We start from the raw sequence: 27,375 nt of genomic DNA on the forward strand, positions 1-27,375 counted from the left end.
GTTTTTTTTTTTTTTTTTTTTTTAAAAAGGTGTCTTCAAATAAAATGTTTAATTTTGAGAAATGAAAAGGTTTCATTTAAGTTTCCTTTTTTCTTCTTTTTCCTTAACTACACTTCACATGCAAACCATCTCGGTGTTAACACTCCTTTTCCCTCTGTCTGTTTCTCTGAATTACTGTTTTCACATGCGCTTTTTTATTGGCTGAGATTGTTCTATGTTTTTCCTTAATAATTAATTACACTGACAACTGTAAAGGCAAAGGAGGTTAAAATAACCTTACCGTAAACAAGAGAAAAGCTGAAAAATAAAAACAGTCTGTCAAAATCTAGTAATAGTCGCAGTCCACCTATTGGTGACCTAGGATCTATATATTCATCCATTCACATTTTCTCTATATACAGTGTTAACCTTTATTCTGTTTCGGCAGGGAGAGAAGAGGCCAGCAGCAGCGGACATCTCCAAGAAACCGAAAACGCCAAAGAAAAAGAAACGAAAGGACCCCAATGAACCAGTGAAGCCAGTGTCTGCCTACGCGTTGTTCTTCAGGGACACCCAGGCTAATATCAAGGCACAGAACCCCAATGCCACCTTTGGGGAGGTGTCAAAAATTGTGGCCTCCATGTGGGATGGTCTGGCAGAAGAAGAGAAACAGGTAAGGGGAGGGAAGGCTGTACTAAAGTAGGAATAAGGGATAATAAATAGGAAAAGACAAATTTCACTGTATCTCAGTAGTTCAGTTTTTTGTGACATCTCCCTTCATATGTGAAACATTTCCAAAAATGTCATTAGCACCACCCCACCCCCATGACTCATATTGATTCCGATGAGTGTCACTGCTTATTGGTGGTTTGCTGCACAAAATTGCAACCAAACTGATAGTAATTCTGCAAAGTTCTAGTTAAAACTGATACTGTGAAGGCAGGCTCTTCACTTTTATAGAGCTCATTTTGAAACAAAATGATTAACACGGCCCAAAGCAAGAACATCAGAAAATCAAATACTGCTAAGAACATGAGCATAACACACACTAAAAATGATTAAGCAGAGAGAGAAAACATATTAAAACAGATCAAAATCAAATCAGAAAAGGCTTACCGATAAGTTAGTCTTCGTTGGTCTGTGAGTGACCGACTTAACCTGAATACTCAGGCAGTTCATCCCACAGCTTAGGGCTCTGACAGCAAATGTCTGCCAGCTGCAGTTTTAACAGATGTCCTCTGTTCAAAGATCTCAGGCTCTATCGAAGCTCATGTCTGACTAGCAGGTCATATAGAGGACGGATGCCACGAAGATCCTTAAAAATCAGCAGTAGCATTTTAAAAGCTGAGTACCAACAGTGAAATGAAGCTAAAACAGGTGTACTCAAATTTAACAGTAAGTCGTTTTTTCTGGTACTTGCATAATATACAGAACTGATTCTCATTCCTCTCATCTGTGTTTTGTATTTGGTATCAGTTTACAGTAAAATCCAAAATTAGGATGCAAAATTGAGGTTGGGATGATGGCAAACACTATTTTTATATTTGTGAGAGAATGTTGACATTAGTGATTTCTTTATATCACCACTGTCTAAATAAATCAAATCAAATCACTTTTATTGTCACATCACGTGTGCAGGTACACTGGTACAGTATATGCGAGTGAAATTCTTGTGTGCGAGCTTCACAAGCAACAGAGGTGTGCAAAAAAAAAAATACAATAACATAAAACAAGCAAAATATAAGAAAGGCTAAATCTGAGAGTAATAAATATATGTACAATATAAGAGTGTGTGCATTACTGGATGTGTATACTAAATATGTTTTTCTACGTGTGTGTGTGTATATACATATTTTACAAATTAAATAGAGTAAACAATAAAATAAAATATATAAAATATACAGAGGTTGGTAGTTGAACATGTGCAAAACAAGTGGCATTTATATACAGTGTGGAGTGCAGATATAGCTTCAGAGAAGCACTAGCATTACTGCACTCTTGGCCTTGAGGCATAACATGCTCATTTTATTCTGTGACATCATGAAGGAAGCAAATGCAGAGTGCGTGAAAAAGGCGATAAGTGTCAGCATCATGTTTGTGACAGGAATCAACCGTTTATTAGGGGAATGTGAGCTCTAACAATACCAATGAGATTCACAGTCATTAATGTGAACCTAACAGTTATACAAGTGGCATGTCAGCTGGACTGATCGCTGCTGGGCTTCAGAGAGTATTGGCACATGCTTTGGGAATTGATAAATTTGTGTTATTAGAAAAAGGCATTAGCTCAGCACTAGAGTGATATTATTATTATTCTGATTAAATCCAACCTAATTTTTGTAGTTGTGCCTTTTGTTTATCAAATGCTGTGATGAAGGTTCACACTTTCAGAGTTAAATGTTTGCGTTTCAGGTGTACAAGAAGAAGACTGAGACAGCTAAGAAGGAGTATCTCAAACAGCTGGCTGCCTACAGAGCCAGTCTGGTTTCACAGGTGCGCTACACACACTGATACACGCCAAGTTAAGTTACGGATTATAAGAGTGAAGGGTCAGAAAATTCCTGATTTTCAGTTTTCCTTTTTCTTCTTCTACAGAGTTACAATGACCCATCTGAAATGAAGCAAACCCACTCTTCCTCCTCATCTTCCCCCTCTTCTACCTCCATGATTACACCCAAACATTCAGTGTACCCTGGTCACCCAGGGCAGCACCCTTCCTCCAGCCCACTCAGCCACCCTCTCCCTCCTCATCACCATCAAGGCATGTACATGCCCTACCCTCACCCCTCACACCCTTCCCACACTTCGAGCCCTGGCCTCAGCCCCCATCTTCCCCCTCCCCACCCTCAGATACATCCCCAGCTCCAGGCTTTGTCCTCCAGAGGGACGGTGCCACGAGCCAGCGTCCCCCATCAGGGAGCCATGTCTCTTGGCACTGTAGCGGCCGCATCCACCCCTCCTCTCCAGATCAGCCCTCCGCTCCACAGCCAGGCACACCTGGGAGGGCTGCACAATCCACACCATCAGCACCAGCAGCTCAGTGGCCACTCAATGGGAATGGCACACTCCCCTGCTATGACACAGGTCAGTTGCACTTGATAAATCTTACTATGATGATAATGACACATGCGTGTGTATGTATGTGTGTTTCCTAATTTCTCCTACAATCAATCTGCAGGGACAAGTCGCTGCCCTGTTTCCATCAGATGTGGGTCATAAGGTCATTTATGTGTGTGTTGGACCGTAATGGTGACGCAGCATTTGATTCAGTTTACTACAAGATTTTGTTCACTTAGAATGATTCCATGTCTTAATTATATGTATCTGTTTTAGCATAAATCTTAAATAAGTGTGGACAACTCCAAGAACCCGCTGAGCAACCGTTGTGTTTGTGCGTTTGATATCGGTTTGATGTGGAAGTAGGAAAAAAGTGCAATGCACCAACCACATTTGCTGCATAATTGGCAAAAGTCATTTTTGCTAGTAATACTTTGAGATGGTGTGAGGGGTGAGGACAGCTACAACACACAGATACTGCTGTTTAACTACATGTAAGAACATGTGGTTACCCATCACTAATGGTGTTGCTGGCAGGTGTTTGAAGTCTTTTGGCACAGGTACCATGGCTTTCTCCATCACTGATGTGGATTTGCCTGAATGTTAGTGATTAAATGTCTAAATGGCAGAATGTTGTCACTTTAAGATTAGTTAAACCGACAATGTTACACAGCTGAAAAAGGACTTACCTCGACTGTAACAGAGTCAATCAGTCTGTCAGTCAGCCTCTCTGCCTTTACTGTCAGTGTTAGCTGCTCATTTAGTATTTCTGCGAACAGAGGGGAAAAAGAAAAGATGAACAGCTATGATATGAATTCATGGAAGACGGTTTCCTCCAGAATAGTTAAAATCCAAAGATTACCACTGAGCCTCACTTCCCATTTGATCCCCCTTCCTTTTTATGGTACACTTTTTAATCCCCAACTCCCATAATCCCTTTCTCTCCTCCATTTTGCATATTTTTAGAAAAAGAGAGACCCGAAAACACAGAAAAGTAAAAGAGAAGGCAAAAATGAGAGGACACAGCTACAGAGCGCTAAAAGTTTTATTTTTTTTTACTGAGTCAAGAGTGAGAACTGATGGGGGAAGGGAGAGAGGAGAGAGAGAGAGACAAAAGAGGCAGATGGGGTCTTTGTGAAGGAGTGAAGGAGAAGAATTTGCTCAACAATAGATGAATAGGTGAGGTAGAGGAGGAGGGGGAGAGGAGAGCAGGGGGAACCAAACCACCTGCTGTCCTCCTCTTTCTCCTCTTTCACTCACAACACTCAGATTAACTTCCCTTTCAGTCCCCCCTCCCCCACATACACACTTTTGTCATTTTACACACTCATTTTTCCATCTCTCTCCTCCCTCGAGTATCCTATGGTTAGAGACATGCTTGCTGATGTTTTTTTTCCTCTTCCTCCTAACTTTACATTTTCACTTTTTTCCCTCCCTCCTCCTGGGAGATAGAATCAGAAAAGCTCTCAAATTCTGTAATTACTGCTCATGAACCTGCGACCCATCCCTCTCCTTTTCATGCGAGTTTCATTCAGAACTTCATTCCTATCTCTGTTCATCTGAAACCATTCTGCCAAAGATGTGCTAATAGATGGCTTTCAGAACCCATCAGCTGTCCATGGACTAATTCAAGTTGAAGGGGGAAATAAACAGTATATCATTAAAACTTTCCTTAATGACACTTTAATGCAAGAAAAAAAGATTTTACTTTTTACCTGCTTTTTTCAAGTACTGTGACTAAATTTTCACTAAAGTTATGTTTGGCACAGTGAACCCTCTCAGACTATTCAGGACAACTTCTCCTTTAAACCTTTCATTTTTTTCTTGTTAAACACTTTTATTGCTATTGTCTGAATGCATCTAGTGTAACAAAAGAGAGACCCCAGTATTTTTCTTCAATGCTACTTTTCCTGTCTCACCATCAACAATGAGCAGCTGTGACATAGACTCGTTCTATGACACAAACTCCACATAAGGACAAAAACACTTCATTATTATTTTACTAGCAGCAATATTAGCAGGCAAGCAAGTCACAGTGCATTTGTGACCTAAGTGGGGAAATAGGTGAAATAAGTTAATCTTTTTCCACCTTTAGCAGGAACTGTTTTGTGTTACAGGTTGTTAAAATAATATTTATTTATTTATTTATTTATTTAATTGTCATCGGATTGTTGTTGCTGTGCATGCTAGGAATCATAAATGCATGGCATCGCTACATAAGTGTAAAAATGTACTGTATGGTTGTCGCACTGGGTCTCAAGCGGTTTGTTAGCACTAGCAGGTAAGCTAACTTTTTGCCAGATAAAAACTAATTTTATCTATGAAATCAAACCATCTCATCAACCAGTATAGATAGCACCAGTATTGTATTTAACTATCGGTCATCAGCAGGGAATTTGAAACGTGGGGCTTGGGTTTAAGAAGTTTAAGTTTGGGTTTAACATAAACTTTTGGCTTGTGTTAACGCTACCATGTTTGCTAACATGCTAACGGCGGTCTGGCGAGGAAGGAGCGGCTAGTAGGTCCAGCGGGCATGTGGTGTGGAGGTTAGCCGGACAACTCGGAGGCGAGTCACTTAAATAGAACAAAAGACCTTTAGTTGGTTATATTAGCAGAACAAGACCATACAAGCTAGGTGTCCACGGCTCTACTCTATTCGTACATGCATGTGCCGGGGGTAGGTAGTCGCCGGCGCCAGCCCATTACAGTGGTACGGTCTCTCTAAACAGATGCTTGGCTGTAATGACGGCCTCTGCACTCACACTAGGAGACTCTCAAACTACTACAATAATAGGACGACACTCCCTAGCGGTGCTATGTCATAATAAGGGTTGTTACAATGGACAAACTACAAACTATCTCTTAAAATAAAATTTCATTTAACATTGCATACTTACGGAGCCCCTCTGATGACATGGTCCAAAAAATAAATAAATTGTGGCCACAAAATATACGTAATGAGTATAACGTGCCCACGAAATACTTATTTGTGGCCACAAAATGTTATTTTGTGGGCATGAAATATGTATAACATGCACACGAAATGCTAATTTGTAGCCACGAAACACTTGACCGATAACTGTGATCTTTCCCAGCCCCTTGCAGTTGGTTGACAATAAAATCGATCCCGGCGTCCAGGTCGTACTTACGTCTGTAAAGCAACTGGGCTCTCAATATCCTGTTTAAATGTCTCTCCGTAATAATGGTTCCTTGCATTGCCAGGCTTTTCAAAATGCATTTGTAGCTCATTCCCAGCCTAAAATAAAAATCAATCATACCGTCTCTGTCCATGGTTTATAGGTTTAGCCTACTCTCATGCTTATGTCTCTACGCAGCTGTCCAGGAATTGTATCAATATGATGTGCACACATCTATTTTGTGGCCACAAATGCGTAATTCGTTGCCACGTTATACCCAATTCGTGCCCACAAATTAGCATTTCGTGCGCACGTTATACCTATTTCGTGCCCTTGAAATACTATTTCGTGCCCACGAAGTAGTATTTTGTGGCCACAATTTATTTATTTTTTGGACCATGTCATCAGAGGGGCTCCGTACATACTAACCTTCTTGCTAACATTATTGCTTTCATCTAAGTGGAAATACTAGTTGGCTAGCTTGCTAAATTATTTCACCAGCTAATGTGATCTGACACATACATTTATACCTGGGGCCACAATATGTTACTGTTTTAGAACTCTCCACTGCGGCGCTCACAAATCCTGTCCTGTTGCAAGCTTTGAAAGTGGCCACTCAGAACAAAGTGGGCTTGTAATTGTGATTTAGTTAAAGAATGAATATTTTCAAGGTCTCCTTTTTTGTCAAATGCATATTTGAAATCACTAACTTATTGTTAATGGTGCTCCCTCTTGAATTTATTTATTTATTTTAAATAAGTTATAATCGTTTTGTTTGTTTACACCTTGAGGCAGTTGTTGTTGTTGTGATTTGGCACATTATAAATAGAATTTGAATTTAATTGTTTGGGGTTGTTTGTTTGTTTGTTTGTTTGTTTGTTTGTTTGTTTGTTTGTTTGTTTGTTTAGGGCTACCTTCCCTCCCTCCAATCTGACTACCAGCCAATAGGTGGAGGTATCATGAACAGTGGAGCAGTGATGTCATCATCGGTGGATTACCACCAGATGGGTCGGCATACACCGAATCATCACCCCTCTCTGGACTGGAGCACTGATTACCATGGCAACGGGTGTGTACTAACACTGCACTGGATTGCAGGTGTTTAAAAAGAAACCCAATACTCGACAGACGTGTTGTTGTCTGCAGTGATGTTAGATGATGTGTGGTTACAGATGGCAGTGGCCACATCCGATCAAGAAAACATGGTTCATGGAGGGGGAAAAAAAGTAACATCAAAGATACATTTCAAGAGCAGCAACAACCCCTTTCTGACTACACCTTTCCTGTGTGGAAGTCTGTGACATGTTATTATAATCCTGGATAACAAAACTTTTAAAAGTAACTTGTAACATAGCAGTATTAGTACCATTTAAAAAGTTGGCATGTAACATTATATTCCATACTGTAAGAAGAGAGATTGTTAGTCAAAGTTTGCGTTTAACTTTCACTTTTGCATTTAGCATCTCTACCACCACATAACCAGCAAAAAGCTTGGTAATTTCTATTGAATTAACAGCTTTAGCCAAAGTAAAAGTTAGCTAACTGTGATTTCAGGGCTGTCCTGCCCAGTGAGCCTAACCACTAGTGTTGTGGAGCTGTAGTTAGCATTAAGGTAACTCTTCCAAATGCAAAGCAGAGCTCCTTAGCAGCTGATAGACACTTATCATTGGCTGACACAAAATAATGCAAATACTTCCACCATGGAACAACCAGCCTGTCTGTCATTGCTCACTGATTCAACTGCACTATTATTAGATGGGTTTCTAGGTGCAGCATATATTTAAACAAAATAACAGAAAGAAAATGTTACCTGTCCAGATGGTGCTGCTAAACTGTTAAAGGATAAGAGAATACAGTGAGACGATGTCAATGAAAGACAAAGGAAAGTTGGTGTTGAAAACATGATGGGAATGTGGTGTTTCTATTAGTCTTTCATATATAATAATGTGAGGAACATTTACCCACTGCTCTTGATAGCCATCCAGTGAAGCAGAAGCTTTTCTATCTTAGCTAAATATAAAAACCTTTTAGCAGTAGTTCTCAGTTTCCATATGAATGTAGAAAAATGCCTAAAAGCAGATGCGTGGGATTACACCTATTAAAATGAAATACAACTGTATTACCTGTAATATTAACCAATGTGTACTCTGCAGTCTACATTAATCACTTTAAATGCATATCACCTCGGCATACAAAAGATTTGGATTAACGTAAATTAATCTAGAGTAGAAATGACCAAAACCAGTTCATATAATCTTATAACAGACTTGATTTTTCTTGAGGCTCGTTAGGAAACAAAAGGGGAAAAACTCGTGGTCATCATTGAAACAATGAAGCGTGTCAAACATGTCCTTATTGATTCTCCTCTCTGCTTCCAGGGCTCTCCAGAGAGACAAACCTCTGTATCTGAGCTAATCTCAGGACCAAATGGCATCAACCTTCTGCCAAGCCCTTCTACTGCCACACCACAGAACCTCCAGCTTGTTCTCTCCATCCTTAAACACAGCGAGAGCCAAAAATCAGACTCACAGTGGATCGTCTAAATCCGTAATAAATTAGTTTATCTCTTAAAATAATAGTTCCAGCAACAGAAGAATGGAACATTTCTCGAGAATGCTGACAAAACATCTGCATTTGGCGCTTTCTACTGTCTGTTTACTGCATTGTACCACCATTGAACTGAAAATGTGTACACCAGCATGGAGAGGTATATTGGTGTATATACTCCAACCTTTGTCTGATTTCCCATCTGCCCCAGTTCCTCTTTTGCAAGGATGGTGTTTACAATTAGTTGCTGTAAATTGCTGTAACATAATCTTTTCAGTTGTCCATATAAGGACAATTACTCGTTTCTTTTTTCTTTAACTCATACTTGCGGTCTCCTTCTATAGCCAAAGTCAGAGGAACGGCAAAAAAAACAAAATGTTATTAACCAAATACGACACAAATTGTGTTTGATAACTGGTTCTTTAATCACATGAACGTTAGCCCTCAGTTTGATGCCGTCTGGTCTGAAGTCCCACTCGGTGTCTGCAGAGACAGAGAACATATGGTTACTGTGAGTGTGGAACACTGCGATAATGACTGAAATCCCACCGCTTCGTTCGGCTCAAGACAAATTGGAAAAAGATCTGGAAGAGCACCTGAAGCTGTTTGTTTAACCAGGCACCGACTGTGAATAATTGTGTACGATTAAAGAACGTTTGTTGTTCTCCTGATGAAATCCACTGTATTTTAGTCCATGAAATAATAAAATGTCAAACAATTGTCTGCTGAAAAAAAACATCCCTTTGTATGATGACAGCTCCTCCTCCTGGCATATGTCTGTTGATAATATTGATTTGGATCCAAACTGTGTGAGTGTGTGAAGTGTTAATGAGAACGCACAAGTGGGTTGCATGGTCTCCTTTGTCATCTCTATCTCTCTGTTCACAGAGGCTATTTAAGAAACTTTAACTGTTGCTGGGTTGGCTGTGTTTAAATTTGTTTTTGTTTTGTTTTTTTTAAATCAGCTTTTGTTCTAGTGTTAATGATAACGAGACATATCGCTCTCGTTCTGTATCTCTTTGTATTAATGTGTTTTTTGTTTGGTTTTTTTGGCAGATGAAAGCACGCTGGGCAACAGCACCCATTTCCTTATTTTTAGATTCTAATAATGTGTTTGAGAATAAAGTCAACGCTGCATTGACATGCAGTCATTACTCCAAACCTGCCTCTTTCATGTTATTTCTGAGTGCTTTGTGACAGCTGTTTTAATTAACTGCACATAATAGCACAGCCCTTTACAACTCCTTTGACACAATACACCTTTGTCTGTATCCTGCCCCTTCATTTATTCAAAGTAGTTTGCAAGTGCAAAACAAATACCTTTGAAGTCTCGCAAAATAAGTATTTTTAACCTTTGTTAGGTCAAACAGAAAATCCTACTTTAGTGTTTCTTTTCTTTTGTAGCCACACAGCTTTAGTTTCTTAGATGGAGACGTCAGTGAAAATGTTAATATTTTTTAAATGGTCTAATGTATTGGCTTGTCACATTGTGTTTAGTATTGAATTTCAGATTTTTGGATGCCATTAATATTATAGGGTTAAAAATAAAACCAGCACTGATTAGCCAAAAACTAATGGACTCTTGAGGCTGATTCCAAAAGCCACCCCATACAGAGTCTATATGTGAAAGATATCCACTATGATGTCACCAATTAGTTTTCAAGTCCAGCATGTTGTTGGTGGTGTTTGGAGCCAAGAATTGTTCACAGTGGTGCAACAGAATGAAGGGCTAAGTGCAAGCGTGTTTAGCAAACTGTATGAGAGCAAATTCATAATTAGCATAAACATGGATAAGTGCAATTAGTGCTCATCAAAAGTGAAGTATAAAAGCTTATTTTGTTTTTAAATGTTCTGTAGGAATCCAGTTATTTGGCTTTAATTGAGGTGTGGGCTTTAACATTAAGCCACAAGAAAATCTACATTTAAACACTAAAGCACATTTTGTACCAGGTTGTAAACGGGCTTTTTAATGCTATAAAGTTATGGGAGTATGACTCACACATGGTGCCAGCCTCATGTGGCCAGATGAGGAACTGCAGTTTTTGGCACTTCATGATGTCCTGGTTTCTACATCCATTTTTTTCTATCTACTCTTTAATGATAACAAGCTAAAATAGATGTAGAGGAAAGATTTAAACCATGCAAAGTGGAGGCTGATTGGCTTAAAAAAAGGCAGGTGAGAAAATGATTGGACTAGAGTTATGATATCAGCATTGAGATGAACAGTGTGGTAAAGCAGTAGTCATGTAAAGAACAGAAAAGCAGGAAGATGAGTGATTGCAGATCTTTCTTACTGAACTTACCATATGCTTCATATTTTATTTATTTCGTGCTATTTTTGTTAAACTATTTCTATACATGTGCGTGGGAACATCTACCATGGGTGTGGGAAGAGTCAGAGCCACAACGGAGCCCACTAGACATTACTTCTCTTGCATTCAACATTTGCATTTCATGTAGATGCTTGCAGACACAGTTACATTTGTACCAAGGTGTACAAGGTGGCAGCACAGGGTGAAGTTACTGCACAATAGTCTTATCTTACTGTTTTTGGATTGCTCATATGTAATAAGAATATTACGGTTTTCTTGTCCTTCTGCATTGGCATACCTTTTCTACCTATTTCTCCACCTTCTGCTTTCTTTCTTTCTCCTCTGTTGGTGTGGGTGCGGAGGAGTTTGGTGTTACTCTGTGTGTTTCAGAGGTGAGGTCTTGCTAGCTCGCCTTCCTTCCTTGTTGGCGCATCTGCAAACAGTTTGGTAGGTACCCACCTATGTGCAATCTAATCAATAATTACCTGCTACTTAAGGCTGAAAAAAATCCCTCGTTGTTGCTAAATTGTTGGACTGATGTTCAGGTTCCTTGGTTCCTGATTAGAGCTGTTTTTGCTGTGGACTTTTTGTCATGACCTGGATCTGACTGTGGTTTTGAGCCTTTTAGGCTGTATTCTTTTTTTAGTGTTCATAATTTTATTATATCCATGTTACTGAATATTTGGAGTCCTTAGGTCCTGTTATAATTTAGTCACACTTCTAGAGTTTGCATATATGTGTCTGCATTTCCCTTTTTAGTTAAGTTTAGTCACTTCCTGTTTTATTTTGATATAGTCTTGTCTTTAATGTCTTAAGTTTAGTTTTATTTCTTCGCCTGTCTCATTGTCTTTTTTTTTTACTATTATCGCTTGCATCCAGTTTCCCTGCTCTGCCTACCTCCCCCAAGTGCCTGTCCATATAAGAGATAAGATAAGATAAGATAAAACTTTATTAATCCCTCGAGTGGGTTCCTCTGGGAAATTCGGTTTCCAAAAAAGCACAGCACCGTCTGTATGTCTGCAGCACCGTCACCAGGCTTTGTTGTAGGTTGTCTCAACAAAAATATCTCTTCTGTCACCTGAAGTCTTCCCCAGTGGACAAATATCGATACATTGTCACCTAAAGCTGTCTTGTGTCTAGATGGATCCATTGTACTCAGATGGGTATTGCCAAACATCACTCACTCAACTAAATCATTGATTTCAGGTGTTCCAATCATTTCATGACCACAGGTGTATAAAAATCAAGCACCTAGCATGCAAATTGTCTCTACAAACTTTTGTGAAAGAATGAGTCGCTCTCAGGAGCTCAGTGAATTCCACTGTGGTATCGTGACAGGATGCCAACAACAAAACAAGACCAGCCCTGAAACTTCCTCACTACCATATATTCCACAGTCAACTGTTTGTGGCCTACCAACAAAGTGGTAGGTCCTCCAAACTTCATGTGGCCTTCAGGTTAGCTCAAGAACCGTGCATAGAGAGCTTTATGGAATGAGTTTCCATGGCAGAGCAGCTGCATCACCAAGCAGCAGCCTTATATCACCATGCGCAATGCAAAGCATAGATAAAGTGGTGTAAAGCACGCTGCCAGTGGTCTAGAGCAGTGCAGATGTGTTCTCTGCGTGAAAAATCACACTTCTTCATCTGGCAATCCGATGGTTTGGTTTTTGCCAGGGGAACAGCACTACTCTGACTGCATTGTGCCAACTGTAAAGTTTGTTGGAGGGGTGAGGTGTGTGGGACTGTTTTTCAGGAGTTGTTGTAGGAGTTTCATATTTCCAATGAAGGGACTCTTAATGTTTCAGCATACCATATTATTTTGGATAATTTCATGCTGTGAAATTTGTGGGAACACTTTAGGGATGGCCCCTTCCTGTGCCAACATGACTCTGAACGAGTGCATGAAGCAAAGTCCATAAACACATGGATGAGTGAGTTCGGTGTAGAAGCACCTCACTGGCCTCAGTCCTGACCTCAATCCACCTCAGTTCTTCTTGTCCAACATCAGTGTCTGACCTCACAAATGTGCTTCTGGAAGAATGGTCAAAAATTCCCATAAACCCATAAAAATTACTTCCTAAACCTTGTGAAAAGCCTTCCCAGAAGTGTTGAAGCTGCAAAAGGTTGGCCAACATCATATCAAACCCTATGGATTAAAATGGGATGTCACTGAAGTTCATATGCTCATGTGAAGGCAGATGAGCAAATACTTTTGGCAATAATTATATTGCCAAAAGTATTTGCCAAAGGTATATCAGTTTATAGATTTTTAATGCTCCTGGTAGGCTGCTTGTTCTGAGTCACACTTGGCTGAAAGGTTGTGACCCCCCAAAATTAACTGGGATTCAAATAAGATTATTGGGTAGAGCCTTCATTGCCATGAATTTTGTCTACAGTCTGCTTCCCCTCCAGGTTTGAGTGTGCTGCATCCTCCAGCACAGATTCTACATATCTTTCAATCAATCCTGCAGAATATCATGATTTGGAGAAAGTTTTCCTTAAAGATTTGGTAAACTGCTCCCCACGAATTATCGCCACAGCCTCATCACACCAGGACATGATGTAATGGGAAAATATATCCATTACTCCCTTGCTGCTGGTATGTATCATCCGGCCTTCAAGACAAAACTCTGTATCAACTTGACAAGACTCTTCTTCGGCATTAATTTCCAAGGTCTGAACCAGATCACTGTTAAAAGAAAAATCTCTTTTATCTTTTCCAACTGTTTTAAAATATTGCAAGGAGCCACTGTCTTTCCAAGGTTAGACTTCCTACCACCTGGTCCACGTCAAGGAAGGAAAATACTGGAAGACAACATTTAACTCATTTGGGTCACTTCAAGGACCATCGGATTTACCAATGCTCCAGCTGTTATCCAGGTGTTGGTGAATGATGTGCCTTGAGAGTTCCTCAACCGCTCCATACTAATCTGTCTGGATAATATTCCCATCTTGTCTCACACTATTTTGGACCATTAACGCCATGTTTATCAGGTACTCCAAAGATTACGTGAGAGCAGACACTATGTTAAGGGTAAAAAATTGAAGTTTCATGTTGAAGGTCAAGGTGTACTCAGCCAAGGTTCAAGCAGTGATGGAGTGGCCAGACCCCACAAGTCAAACAGTTGCAACACTTCATAGGGTTTCCTAACTTACTGGAAGTTCAGAGATTTCGGTAGACTTGCCCTACCTCTCACGAGTCATGGAATGCTGCAGCCCATCAAAAGCATTTAACACTCTCAAAGGACGGTTTCCCCAACTTCAGTTTTGATTGGGCCAAGAGTTGCCCTCTCACAGCAACTGAACAACAAAATATAGTTAGCTCGCTAGTTTCCATCTAAATATAATATACCATGTTCTGACTGAGGGATTTTCGAAACAAATTAAGACGTATACTGTAGCTCTGCTATCACTTTCAACATAAATGAAGACAGTAAAGTAAACAGCAGTGACATTTGTAGAGTTACTGAAGTTAGGCTAGCTAGTACATGATCGCTAGTGACACAGCTATGTTAGCATAATTAAAACAGTGAAGCTGGAGGATGAACGCTAACTTTTTCCCACCCGATAAAAGTTAACGCGAGGGTTCCCGATGGTTACAAACAAATGCAATCGCATGACAGGATGCTGTAAACGGACCGAACTTGAGTCACGAGAACAACTGAGATAATCCATCCACAATACGAGGTTAGTCATTAATATACTGCTGCATGGGCTGTAGTTACATCATAAGATTTTAAAAACTGAGCTTTAAAATGAATAGAGGTAATAAAAACCGAGAGAGGCCGACAGTGATCACTGACTGTGATCACTGTTGAGATTAAATAGAACAAGATACAAAGCATTAAAACATATTAAAAACACAAAGGCCTTATTAAACACAGGGTAGTTTGGGCCCGGAAGCAGGATTTGTCATGTCATCACTTAAAGACCGGATAGTTGATTGGAAAGGATATCTGCCAGAGGAGAGGACTTTGGTTCCACAGTCAAGGATGCCTCCTTGGTTAGAGATTTTCAACGTAGGCATTCCAACAAGCCAGGTTAGGTCATCTGGAGCCTCTTATTGTTGAGGGGTGGGGTAGGGGGTACGTCATGGTCTCCTTGTCCTCCTGTGTTTACCATCGTTTTCTACCGTTTCTCCACCTTATGCTCGAACGCTTCTCTCTTCTGTGGTGTGCATGTGTGTTTGTTGTAACTCTGCTTGTTTGTTTCAGCGGCAAGGTCTTGCTGGCTCTCCTACCTTCCTTGTTGATGCACCTGGAAACAGTTAAGTAATGATCTACCTGAGTGCAATTTGATTACTCTCCTGCTACTAGGTCCTCAGTTGTTGCTAGATCATTGCACTTACTGTAAATGGTAAATGGCCTGTATTTGTATAGCGTTTTACTGTGGTAGTGTTCTGGGTTTTTGATTTGTTCTGGACTTATTCTGTACTCTATGGCGAAGCCATCATGGTTTCTAAAGAGAGAAAGTGGTGAAGAGAAAACCAAACAGGTTACCTGTTTGGGGGGTATCTGGAGTCCAGTCCAGATCTGTTTTGGTACCTTGAAAAAGAATAATTTTTGCCCACAAAACCATCTTTGGTCTATCATAAGTGTTAAACCTTTATACTGAGGGAAACCTCCCCCTCCACAGAATATAAACCTGTGTACATTTGACATTTTGATATTTTAGAAGATCATATCAAATGTTAAATGGTTTCATTCTCTCCTGTCAGCCTTTGTCTTTTTGGTAAAATGAGTTCAAATTCAATACTCAGGCCCCTAACTCTAGCAAATTAGGTATTTTCCCCTCTGTTATAATTATGTCTCCAAAGTGAGTCATAAATCAAAAGTGCAGCTGCTGAAAGGGTGCCTCCGTTTGTGTGTGCAGGTACACACTGCCCCCTAACAACCACAGGCAAGGACTGCAACCACTTCTTATATGTCATACATTTCCCGGTGTTATTACACTATCCCTAAATCCATCATCGTCACGTCATCTAAGCTGATTTTGTTGGAAAAGCACCAGATTTAGCTGTGAAGTAATGGAGTGAATAAAATAGTGTGCATACAACTAGAAATATGTTGAATGGTAGGGGGGGGGGTTTGGGGGGGGGGGGGGGCTGCAGTGTGTTACTCTACTTTTGGAAAGTAAAAGAGTTACATGGGATGTAATGGGAAACAGACCAATGTAAGAAAAGAGATGATTTTTGAAGAAAAAAAAAATCTATTGGTGCATAGCTTCATGTTACTTATACATTATATAGTTATATGCTGCAACATCCTGGCAACCTGTCCAGGGTGTATCCCTAAGGGGGAGCCCTAAAGTCAGGTGTTGTGGTGCAGCTGGGAGAGAAGACATGCATAGAAAAATGTTTCATGAGTTGTTTTGTGACTTTCAGTCAATTTTCCTTTGTGTAAGGCTGCAATCAGCTGGCCTGTGCTGCTACTCTGATATTCACTGTGTTTTGAGGATCAACCCCACTGAATTCAACAACATATAAGCCGATGTTTCACAAGCTCTATGGCTGATTTCCATCCCCTGGACACTAAGGAAGCTAGTATGAAAGGGAGTCTGTGAGTGAATCTAATCAGCATCATGACCTCAAATATACATGTTTTACTCTTGATGTAATGATTACATTAAACACCACAGCATGCTATGCATCAGCCCACCATAGTGCATCACTGCAAACTACACTGCTACTGCCAGCTAACCAGTTTAGCCTGTACAAAACCATACCAAACTTTGTAGTAGTAGTATGTTTTTATGCAATATATATAATTCAGCAACACATCATATATCAATCCAATATCTGTTTTGAAAGCTCTACAAAGAATTAGGACATTAAAATAGGCTTTTTATAGCCTGTTTATAAAGTTTGCTTGCTGAAAAGTCCTTACCTTTGTAAAAATCTTTCTCCATCTAGGTGTGTTACAAATTAACAAGCTGCTCCTAAATTCAGATCAAACTGAGGTATTTGTACTCAGCCCTAGAAATCTTAGAAACCAAATACTTACTCTGGGTGGCATTACTTGGCCTCCAGAAACACTGTGAGAAATCTTTGAGGTTTTTGTCTTTCAATACCTTTGAATTAAGCAAATATGTAGGACTGCTTTCTTGCATTTTGCAGTATCTCTAAAATTACAAACACATTACAAACAACAGATGCTAAAATGCTACTAATTGTATTTATTACTTCTAAGCTGGACTACTCTAGTTCATTATTATCAGGGTGTCCTATAAACTCCCAGAAAAGCTTTCAATTGATCCAAAGTGCTACAACAAGTGTACTGACACGGACTAGAAAGATAGTTGTCCCATGATAACTTCTCTTCATTGGCTCCGTGTTAATCTAATAATCAGGCCCCATCTTATCTTAAAGACCTCATAGTACCATATCACCCCACTTTGCTAACAGACTACAGGCTTACTTGTGGTTCCCGCTCTGGGTTTTTAAGTATAATGGGAAGCAGCGCTGTGTGGAACCAGCTCCTAGTTTGGATCTACTTCTAAGATCAAACTTTCCTTTTTGATGAAGCTTATACTGTATTAGGTAACCCTGAATCTTCCCTTACTTAAACTGCACTAGGTCTAGGCTTTCTTCACTCACTTTGTTTTAATTCATTGTGTGTTTATTCACCACTCTGCATTTAATCGTTAGATATTATTCCACAGTATGTCTTTTGCCCTGTCTTCTTTTCCTCACCCAAAGCTGCCCCTCCCTGAGTCTGATTTCTTCTTTTTAAAAAGGAGTTTTTTTTCTCCCCGCTATCACCAAGTGCTTGCTCAGAGGGGGTTGTTTGATTGTTGCCATTTTTTCTCTTTGGTACTATATAAATAAAACTGAAGTGAAATGAATTTTTTGTGACCACAATTTTTAGGTTGGAGCTCCAAAACTTCGGAACAGCCCTCCTCTGCCTTATCAGGTCAGCTCAATGTTTGGTTTGTATTAAAAAAGTGTTTTTATAAGTTACCTTTACCCTCATCTTTAATTTTTGGCTCTCATTCTTCTTATATGTGTGTTGAAGTGTGCATGCAGCAGTTAATGTAAGTATTTGTGTGTTTAAATGTACACTTATTATTAACACGTGCTTCTATCCAATCTGTGAAGCACTTTTTTTTAAACTGTGTGTTTTAAAAACAGATATACAAATAAAGTTATTGTTCTTAGAAATGCAATGCCGTCTAAGAATCAGGACCACAGACACCTTCTCTGTGATCATATCCATGAACAACATTAACAAGATAGTGACGTTCGACAGTATAATGTATCACAGTGACTCACGGGAGGAGGAAAGCTCAGACAGTAAATGGACCCCTGTGTAGGTAGCATGTAGAGCTCTGCAGTGTGACCAGGAAACCTAATCCTCTGCAAACAGCCACCCTAGGGCCAAAACTGAAACCCAATCCTGCATGCACACCAAAACCCCAGAAACCTGCTGCAATCTGCATAAAGGTCAAAGTTACAGTGTTTTAGTCCTCAGATCACTGAAAGATGTTGTCTTTATTTCACTACTGTATTTACCGTAGAACTTACTGTACTACTCGAGCAATTATAACCTCAAATGTGTGAATGGCTGTTGTAAGTTAGCAGCTGAACTAAGCAACAGCTCCGCCTTACATGAAACTGTGCTTCATGTCCACGAATAAATGTCGTCATTTTTAACTATACTGTCACAACACACAAGGAAATACCATCTGTAGATGAAGATTGTGAGGAACGACAGAAAGCTGCAGCAAAGCCACTAAATGGTTTTCATGTGATGTAATTTTATTCAAATGCTGCTTCAAAGGCCATGAATGATTTTAAAATGCAAAAATACTAATTGATAAAAAATAAACAATATGAAATCCTCTAAATCTCAAAATGATTCAGTAGTAACATTAGCTCCTTTTACTCAGATAAAAAGTAGTTTAAATACTGAGTTAGCTTCTAACGTATTTTCCTCTCCAGAGCAGTGAGAGGACGGCTGGATGTCTTCTCAGGAAGCACCAGTCTCAGCTTCCTCCTGAGGGAAGGGGAGCCTCCTTCCTCAGGCAGGTACTCTTGCTGCAGCAGAGCAGCTGCTGTGGAGGATTCACTCTCTGTGGATATACCGGGCACACCTGATACGCCTGCCTCCTGCATGCTGGCTCCAGACCTTTCCACTGCAGGCACCTCAGTTTGAGCCACACCCCCTACTGATATATCAGCTATTGTACCAACAGATACATTCCCAGTCTCTGCCTGACTGTTACTAATTGATATATTCTCCACTGTGCTCGCTGGTTCGAGTCTTTTGGGGGCAACCTCAGACATACAATCCTGCGAGGCAGGGAGGTTCTCTTTGGTCATGGATGTTTGAGGTTCAACAGATAGCTCATGCAGTCCTGCATTCTGAATGACTTGTCCCTGCACTAGTTCAGGTTTTGGCATGGCTACAAGAGGAGCACTGTCAGGAAGCATTTGGCTCTGAGAGGGGGACTGGACAACTGCAGGATTAACACCTGGGTTTGCTGCTAAGTTCAAGGGAGCTCCTCCGGTCTGAGGTGTTGCACTTGCATGTAAAGGGTTAGCAGCAGACAGAACTCCCCCTGCAGCTTCTCTAATAAGCATGTCTGGAGCACTGCTTGGAGCCACGTTAGGCCCACTGAATGCTATACTAGGAGCTGGACCTCTGGGGAACAGCAAATTTGATCCTGAGGCCAAGGTGCTGAGCAGAAAGTTCCCCCCTGGAAGAGAGAGGCTGCTGCCGCTTAGCTGTGAGCCAGCTGAGCCAAGCAGTGAGAGGTTGGTAGACGAATGCTGAGCACTACCCAGAGTCAGGCCAGTTCCTTGATACTTATTACCCAGCAGACTTTGCCCATGTCCACTAACAATAGTGGACCCTGATTGGTCAGCAGCACTGCTGCTTTGCACAGACTGGTTGTTCTCTGGGTATCTACTGTCTTCTGTACTTTTCTGGTCATTGTTATCACTTTTGGAAGTTGTTTTTTCAGAGGGTGTTTGGCTTTTCTGTCCTTCCTCTCCTCCGACCTCTTCTTCCTTGATTCCAACCTCAGCCGATGTCTCAATCTTGGAGGATTTTCCAATTTTTTTCTTGCTAGACTTTCCTTTTTCTTCCTTCTCCTCACGTTCTTTTCCATCCTTTCTTTTTTCTTTGCTTTTCTTGGAGCTGCTTTTCTCCAAAGGACCCTGCTCATTTTTCTTCCTTGGATGGACTTTGCTTTTTCTTAGTGGATTCAAGTTTAGTTTGACCTTCACCAACCGGCTGGACTGAACTTTCTGCCTCTTTTCTCTTCTCTTTCTTTTGTCTCTTATTACGTCCTCCTCTCTCTTGTCCTCAATTTGACTGTTTCCTTCCTCCAGGGTTCTTGAACTCTGCAGATCAAACGACACATTTCTGATTACTTTTCTCAACTCTGTGTTCTTCATCATGTCAGAGTGGTTATGAGCATTCCTTCCGCTTTCATTCAGCCTGTACTGAGAAGAGAAGCCATTAGGGAAAGCAAAGTCTCCTGGATTGGTCCCAATCTTCCGTTGTCTCATGTCCTGCTCTGCTCTGTATGTCCTGTGACAACTTTCACAGCGTAAACTCTCATATCCTTTAATCTTTACTTCTGCGTGTGTCCTGTGATTGTTCACATTTCTGCCGTTCTTCCGGGCTGGCAGGATCTCTGCTCTCTGATTAAAGGCTTCACTCTGTGGATAAGAAGATGAATTTGTATTTTCTTGAAAAACAGACTTGTTAGGGGTGTCTCTGTTCAAGATTCTATGCTGAACTTCTGTCCTTTTCTCCTCCTCGTCGGGTATCCTTCTTATTTTTCTCCTTTCTCTGTCCACCTCTGCCTCAATCCCTCCATTCATCCTGTTTTCTCTTCTCATTGGGTTCAGCTGTGGTGCATCACTGCTGCAGTCAGCACAGCTGAAACAGCCACCGTTCTCATCAGTTCTAAATCTAAACTGGTCTCTGGGTTCATTTGCCCATGTGTCCAAAGTCACGGCGTCCTTGTTCCACTGCTGCCTGCTGTTTTCTTGCAAGAAAACATCCCTCCTCCTCTCTCTAACATCGAGGTGATTAACACGGTGGTTAGCTGTGCTGCTGCTTCCTCCTTCTTGCTCTTTCAGTCTTTTACTTTCTTTCATTTTTTTCTTTCGAGACACTTGATAGTAAATCAGAACTATCAGCAGAGTCAAGCCAACGCCACCTGAAGCACAGGAGAATGAGTATGATTGGGTATTAAAGGTTCTGCAGTGTATTTTTCTCCTGTTTTTATTTTCGAATGTTGATCATTTAGAACTGTGTTGCTTCAGCTGGGTGTTCTGTGCTTATGATTCTCCATCTAATACTCCTCTTTTCTTATTCTTTCATTAACGTCTAAGAGTTAAATCATTGTTCTTTTATCCTGTGTTGTTTATCATTCTCACCAATAAAGCAGATGACTGCAGTGATGGCTAGATCTCGAGCATACAACTGAGGCGTTACGCTGGCTCTTGGCTCTATATGCACTGTGATGTTCTGATTGGACGGGACACAATTGGCATCGGTCAGCTCCAGCACTGTGGTTACAGCTGGGTTGTCAGCGCTCGCACAAACCATCCTACGGCCATTGTAGAGGATCTGAGATCAGCACAAATAGAAAGAGAAAAGATTTAAGTCAGTTCAGGTTGTACTGGTGAGTGGACGTAGGTTTAGTGGGGGGAGTTCCTGTACCTTGTCAGGTTGTTGGATGAAGGTGGACAGGAAGTCGGCGAGCTCCAGCAGCTGACAGGAGCAGTTCCATGAGTTGAGGTCCAGGTTGAGATTTGTCAGCCAGGTGAGGTAAGAAAAAGCATCCACAGGAGCAGAACTCAGGCGGTTTCTGGAAAGATCCAGAGTCGTCAGGCTCACCAAGCCACGGAAACTAAGACACAGAGGGTTATATATATATTACATTAGGTTTGGTGAAGGTCCTTTATTTCTTTTAAAGGAAGGAAATAAATAAACATTGTAATATTAACTTCTTACCTGTTTCTCTCCACATGCTCAATCAGATTATCTGACAGATCCAGATTCCTGAGTTCTCTGAGGTCATTTAGAGGGAAGGAACGAGAATCTAAACTGGTGAGCAGGTTTCCCTCCAGTGTAAGACTCTGCAGAGCCTTGGCACCTTTAAACCAGCCACCCTGGATCTACACAGCAACACAGAGTTGATTCTTACTTCATGTATTTAGTCCCAAAACTTAAAATGCTGTATGTTCTTTAAATGCACAAGAAACGTTGTGGAAGACGATAAACATCTACTACCATCTGCACATAGTATTTGGTTTTACTGTCTATGTTTTATATAAAGGTTATCTTTATATATGCTACTGTTGCAAATAGTAGCATTTTCCCCAGCAAAGGTACCTACCGTGCTAATGATATTATGGCCCAAGGTAAGGACCTGTAGCTGGGTTAGATTCATCAGAGCTCCACCCTGTAGAGACTCACTGTTCAGGAGGTTGTGGTCCAGCAGTAATGTGCGGAGGAAGGGCAGATTTCTGAAGGACTCTTTACCAAGTTCTGAGATGTTGTTATGACTCAAACCTGGATGATCAGCAGGGAGAAATACATTTGAACACTATAAAACCGGGAGTCTAAATGTTTTAATGCATCTAAAAAGTGAAAGATGTCCTGTTGCCTGGCTATGCTATTGTTTCTAAAAAAAGAAAAGGACAATTTCCCTTCTTTTGTTCTTTTTCTGTCTGTCATCTGCCATTGCTTTGCAGTATTTTTATGGTGCAGAGGACTTTCTTCTGAAGTTTAGTGGGTCAAAGTTTTAAAAGTAACTCTATTTCATCTAGCAAAAGGGTTTGGCACACTGACCTCTATGGATCAAAAGTTAAAGGCTGTACTAAGAGGGAACATGTAACACAAGCAAGACTAATTGCCTTGCTTGTGTGTAGTTAGTCTCGAGTCTTTATTTTTTGTAAATTTGAGAGGCAAAATTTATCATAGAATGAATATGAAAAGCTGCATTAGAAGCTTTTGCTTGCTACCTTCAAATACCCCTCTTGACCATTGTGGCTGCTTTTTGATTCACTATTTAACCCTGGAGAACCCATGGGGTCAAATTTGACCCCATGGGTTCCCTAGTAAACCAGTGGTGTCGGATCTGACCCCATGGGTTCTCCAGGGTTAAACTAACTTTGCTTTACTTTGAAGGACCCGTCCCATCCTTCAATAAACTGTTCAAACTTCTGCAATCAGGCAGAAGGTTCCATACCATACGGGCAAGAACAGAGAGACTCAAGAGGAGCTTCTATCCCCAAGCCACCCAGGTCCTAAATCAGAACATATCAGAACATGCCCCCCGTGAACAGAATCAACTTGTCTTACCACTATTGTTGCTGTTTTGCAATTCTCAGAACTCACCAGTTTACTCACCAATGACTGTAATGTTGCTCAGCTCAGACAGTGAGGCAGGCGGAACTGTAGAAATTGAGCCTTCTGTTAGCAGCAGAGCCTGTGTGGTATTCGGAGCAACTGGTCAAGGCATACAAAAACACACAACATCATCAGCATATTAGTGCCTTTCGGTTACATACATAAGAAGTAAATGTACCACATTAAAGTGGTACATTTTGCATTATGCTACATCATAAGCTTATAAAAAAGTGTAATATATGACAGTTTTTAGTAATGTCAAATTCTGTTGGTTTTCTTTAGTTTATATTTTGCAATACTGGCTTTTGTGTTTCTTTGAGCTTTAAGGATTGATTTTATTATTATTACATTTTGTCATTTTATAATGCATTGTGCAATAAAATATGTATTAGTCAATCCATTTGCAAATTAGTATTATGAATTACGAATTGCGGAAGGTAACACGAAAGTAGCACGTAACATTAGCATCACTCCAGGTAGCCCTACCCTTGTAGGCTTGTGTTAGTTTGTGATATGGGGGTACTAGCTAGCTACTGTTAAGAAATAAATAAATATATATATATATATTCTTAATGCTTATTTGCTGATTATATGGTTTTATGTATTTTAGTAATGAAGGCTTGTAAACCAAGGGCACTTTTGACTCACAAACTAAGTGCTCAGCCAGACTGAAAAACAGGAAGTCCGTGTGCAGCTGTACACGCATATTAATAAATAGAGGAAGTTAGACAGAAAAAGAGGAAGCTACTGACATATAAGGAGTTGTTTGTATTGAAACTGTGTGACGTGTGAAGTACCAAAATAACACTATATGAGACACAGGCTGAGCTTCTAATGTTAGAGATTCTGCAGCTGGCTATGGGCTGTGCAGGGCTCTCTCTTCCGGAAGATGATTGAATAAAGAATTATAAATGTTTTGACCACTCTGAGTCGGGTTTTCTCTGTTCTATCAAAGGGATCAAAGAATCGGGTTTAATTCTACCGTTTTTAGTAAGCTAATGTCTGCTTTCACAAATAAACTTGGAAACTAATCAAACTTCCTTGTGTTTTTGTCCATTAAATTACCATATAATGGATATTTTTTTTAAAAAACAAACAAAACAAACATAATCAAAAAGTAATTAGCAAATTATTTTATTAATTTACAATTGATTATTAAAGCATGAAATGCTTTATTTCAGTGTAACGTAACTCTCCCAGTCCTCCATATCCCAGTACCCTCTTATTCGATTGTTAATCCTTCATGTCTGTGTTCAGTGTTTACCTGTTTAGTTACTTTCTCCTTTATTTTGTTAGTTCCTTTTCTCTCGTGTTTTGCTGTCTTCAGCTCTGAATACTGACAAATAACGTTTTTCATATGACTACCGTACAGTAGGACTATGCACTTATTTAGGCTCAGCTTTCAGTTATAGAGGGCATATTTTTTTTACCTATAATTTTAGTCAGTCTTTGGCAGATGACAGCATCCTCAGAACAAACCATACAGGAAGCAGGACACAACGGGACTTGGGACATGCGCTGGGCGCTGATGACTAGCAGCAACAACATCAGCAAAATATCTGAAAAGAAATTTGCATAATCTTAACTGCCTGCAGTGGGCCTCTGCGATGCAAGAAAACCATGTGTACTACTCACTGTACATGTTGTGTTACAGTGCAGTGATGATGAGGCCTCTCTTCCACAGGGTCGTAACCTGATACAGCTTTATCCGTATCGCCATTATCATCCGTTTGTCCTACAAAAAGACGTAATTGTATCACTGTAAAAACACCATAATCACCCATCTTGTGTAGTCAGACCTGCATGGCTGAGTGTGGACCTTAGCCTGCAGCTTCCTGAAAAGAACAACACACAAGTACTGCAGACGAATGAGTGACATCATGAATAAAACACATACAGACGTCTTCATAGGTGTTTTCACAGACTGAAAATAATCACCAAGTACACGTTTGCTCTCTGTTGCTAAGCAAACAAATAAAGCTAAATGGTAATGCATCACCATGTGTACTTGTGTGTTAGGCAGCACTGGGGAGATAGAGTTTGTCCCCAGAGGAGGCTGACTGATGGATAACAGCTCGACATTGTAGCCAAATGAGGCCTATCATGTTTCTGCTGAAGCTCTTTTACTAATGGACTTTTCTCTGGTGATAAACAAATGTAAGCTACTCCACAATAACCATAAAGCAGAATGGCTCATCAGATTGACCAGCAAGACAACACATTCATTACAGAGTGCAATTATATTTCAACCCGGCAGACTTTTATCTCCTATACAAGAAACGCATTTTGCAGTTTATTCCTAGCGCAGACAGCACTGCTGGTTGAAACAATAATGTCTAAGCACCACTTAAACCTGATTTAAGAGCTATTTAAGCATTATGTTTTATTAACACTGAACTCAATGTGGAGCTTCCATCTTCACTAAGCTCTTTTTTCACTGTTGTAAATGTACAGCTGCACTCTGATCTCGTGCATTTTTACATAGTGATTTTGAATTTCTTGGTAGTTGTTTTGTGTCTGTTTTTCATCACATCAAGTCTCTTTGTTGTCATTTCATGCATCTTTGTGTGTCACGTTAATCTCTTTTGTCTCTGTCATGTTGCCCCATTTTTGTGAGTCTCGACACTGTTGTTCTTTTGCATAGCTTTCTTTTGTAGGGAACTGTTTTAACTGACATTATAGTTCGTCTTAATACTACTGAAGAGACAGTAGACACCTGGGAGACAGGTGTAACAGTGAAGCTCCTAGGAATAGAGGAGTGAGGGTAGACAACTTTAAATATCTGGGGTCAACTATCCACAGCAACAGACAGTACACAAGAGGTGAAGAAGAGAGTGTAGGCAGAGTGGAGTAGGTGGAGATGGTGTCAGGGGGATTTGTGTCAAAAGGATAGCAGCAAGAAAGGGAAGGTTTACAAGACAGTAGTGAGACCTACTATGATGCAGGGTTTGGAGGCAGTAGCTCTAAGAAAAAGACAAGAGGCTGACGTGCAAGTGACAGAGTGACCAGGATGGACATCATCAGAGGGACAGCTCAGGGTGAGCAGTTTGGGGACAGAGTTAGAAACTCGAGTTGGAAGTGGATATATTAGACAAAGGATGTTGAAGATGGAAATGCCAGGCAGGAGGAAACGAGGAAGACCTCTGAAAAAGTTTATGGATGTAGTGAAGGGGAACAGAAATTGTTGATAGAGGATAGGGTTAGATGGAGGCAGATGATCGGCTGTGACAACACTTAAAGGGAGCAGCCAAAAAAAAAAGTTGTTTTGTGGTGCATCTCTTTTTTGTGTACTGTATTTCTTTAAAGCTGTTTTGTGTCTCTTTGTTGTCTCTTGACAAGACACATGTGGATGAGACAGAAAACAAAGAACTCAGACCGAACACCATAACAGTAAAGCAATCTAGACTTGTAGCCAAAATTTCATAGAAACTAAACAGCCAACAGACTTCACACAATACAACAAGAACTGACACTCAGAATTAACAGTATGATAGAAAGTCAATCATCAGATAGTAATCTAAATCTTCAGGCACAGAATAACAGTAATAATAAGTAAACGCAAGAACCTAGGACCAGGACAAATATACATTTGTAGTGGAACAGAATAGAACTGCCCTTTATTGTCCTTGTACATAAAAAATGAAATTGTGGATGCTCCACATCTACTGTGCAGGAACAAAATATAAATAATAAGACATCAGAACACACAGTAGGAGAGCTTGCTCTACACTGAGGAACAGTAGCAGCAGCAGCTTCTGGTCCATGTTATTCTTCCTCAGGAGGAAGTGTAGCTGCTGCTGCACTTGATCAGCGGAGATGTGATCGCCCTGAAACCTGAAGGTGGAGACAGATTCCACTCATTCTCCATTTATAATGAGAGGGCAGTGAGCCTGTCTGTGCCTCCTGAAGTCGATGTGTTATTTTGTTTTAAGGATGTTCAGCTTCTAGAATATCTGCTTTAGAGATT

At 40.4% G+C, this 27,375-nt stretch overlaps 2 protein-coding genes across 2 annotated transcripts in view; one reads left to right on the forward strand and one right to left on the reverse strand.

Annotated features, from left to right (window-relative positions):
- The window catches only part of LOC147309099 (thymocyte selection-associated high mobility group box protein TOX-like), a 63,438-nt gene extending 53,563 nt beyond the window's left edge, over positions 1-9,875 (forward strand). The window contains exons 6-10 of the mRNA XM_086272506.1: positions 428-652; positions 2,392-2,472; positions 2,575-3,063; positions 7,082-7,242; positions 8,552-9,875. Of these exons, the coding sequence (XP_086128632.1) occupies positions 428-652; positions 2,392-2,472; positions 2,575-3,063; positions 7,082-7,242; positions 8,552-8,588 (993 nt within the window). The 3' untranslated portion in view covers positions 8,589-9,875. The remainder of the gene's footprint in view (positions 1-427; positions 653-2,391; positions 2,473-2,574; positions 3,064-7,081; positions 7,243-8,551) is intronic.
- Positions 9,876-18,818: 8,943 nt separating this feature from the next.
- On the reverse strand, positions 18,819-27,075 carry LOC147309100 (uncharacterized). The gene is made up of 8 exons (XM_086271475.1): positions 25,044-27,075; positions 24,839-24,967; positions 23,409-23,507; positions 22,393-22,568; positions 22,008-22,171; positions 21,714-21,903; positions 21,428-21,620; positions 18,819-21,207 (listed from the first exon to the last, which is right to left on the reverse strand). Exons 1-8 carry the CDS (start codon positions 25,048-25,050, stop codon positions 18,953-18,955), a joined length of 3,213 nt encoding a protein of 1,070 aa, XP_086127601.1. The 5' UTR covers positions 25,051-27,075; the 3' UTR covers positions 18,819-18,952.
- Between the last annotated feature and the right edge of the window lie 300 nt (positions 27,076-27,375).

This window comes from Aulonocara sp. 'chitande type north' Nkhata Bay, linkage group LG18 (assembly GCF_057382095.1).
Source record: "Aulonocara sp. 'chitande type north' Nkhata Bay isolate Kocher_YH1m ecotype deep benthic linkage group LG18, A_spYH_male_GT1.1, whole genome shotgun sequence".
Taxonomy (NCBI): Eukaryota; Metazoa; Chordata; class Actinopteri; order Cichliformes; family Cichlidae; genus Aulonocara; species Aulonocara sp. 'chitande type north' Nkhata Bay.

What these genes read in the sequence shown, in the direction of transcription:
- LOC147309100 (XM_086271475.1), bottom strand. An exon ending in GCCATAATATCATTAGCACG is followed by an intron (nt 22,172 to 22,392) that starts GTAGGTACCTTT and finishes GTTGCTGTGTAG; the next exon opens with ATCCAGGGTGGCTGGTTTAA. An exon ending in TGCAGTCATCTGCTTTATTG is followed by an intron (nt 21,208 to 21,427) that starts GTGAGAATGATA and finishes CCTGTGCTTCAG; the next exon opens with GTGGCGTTGGCTTGACTCTG.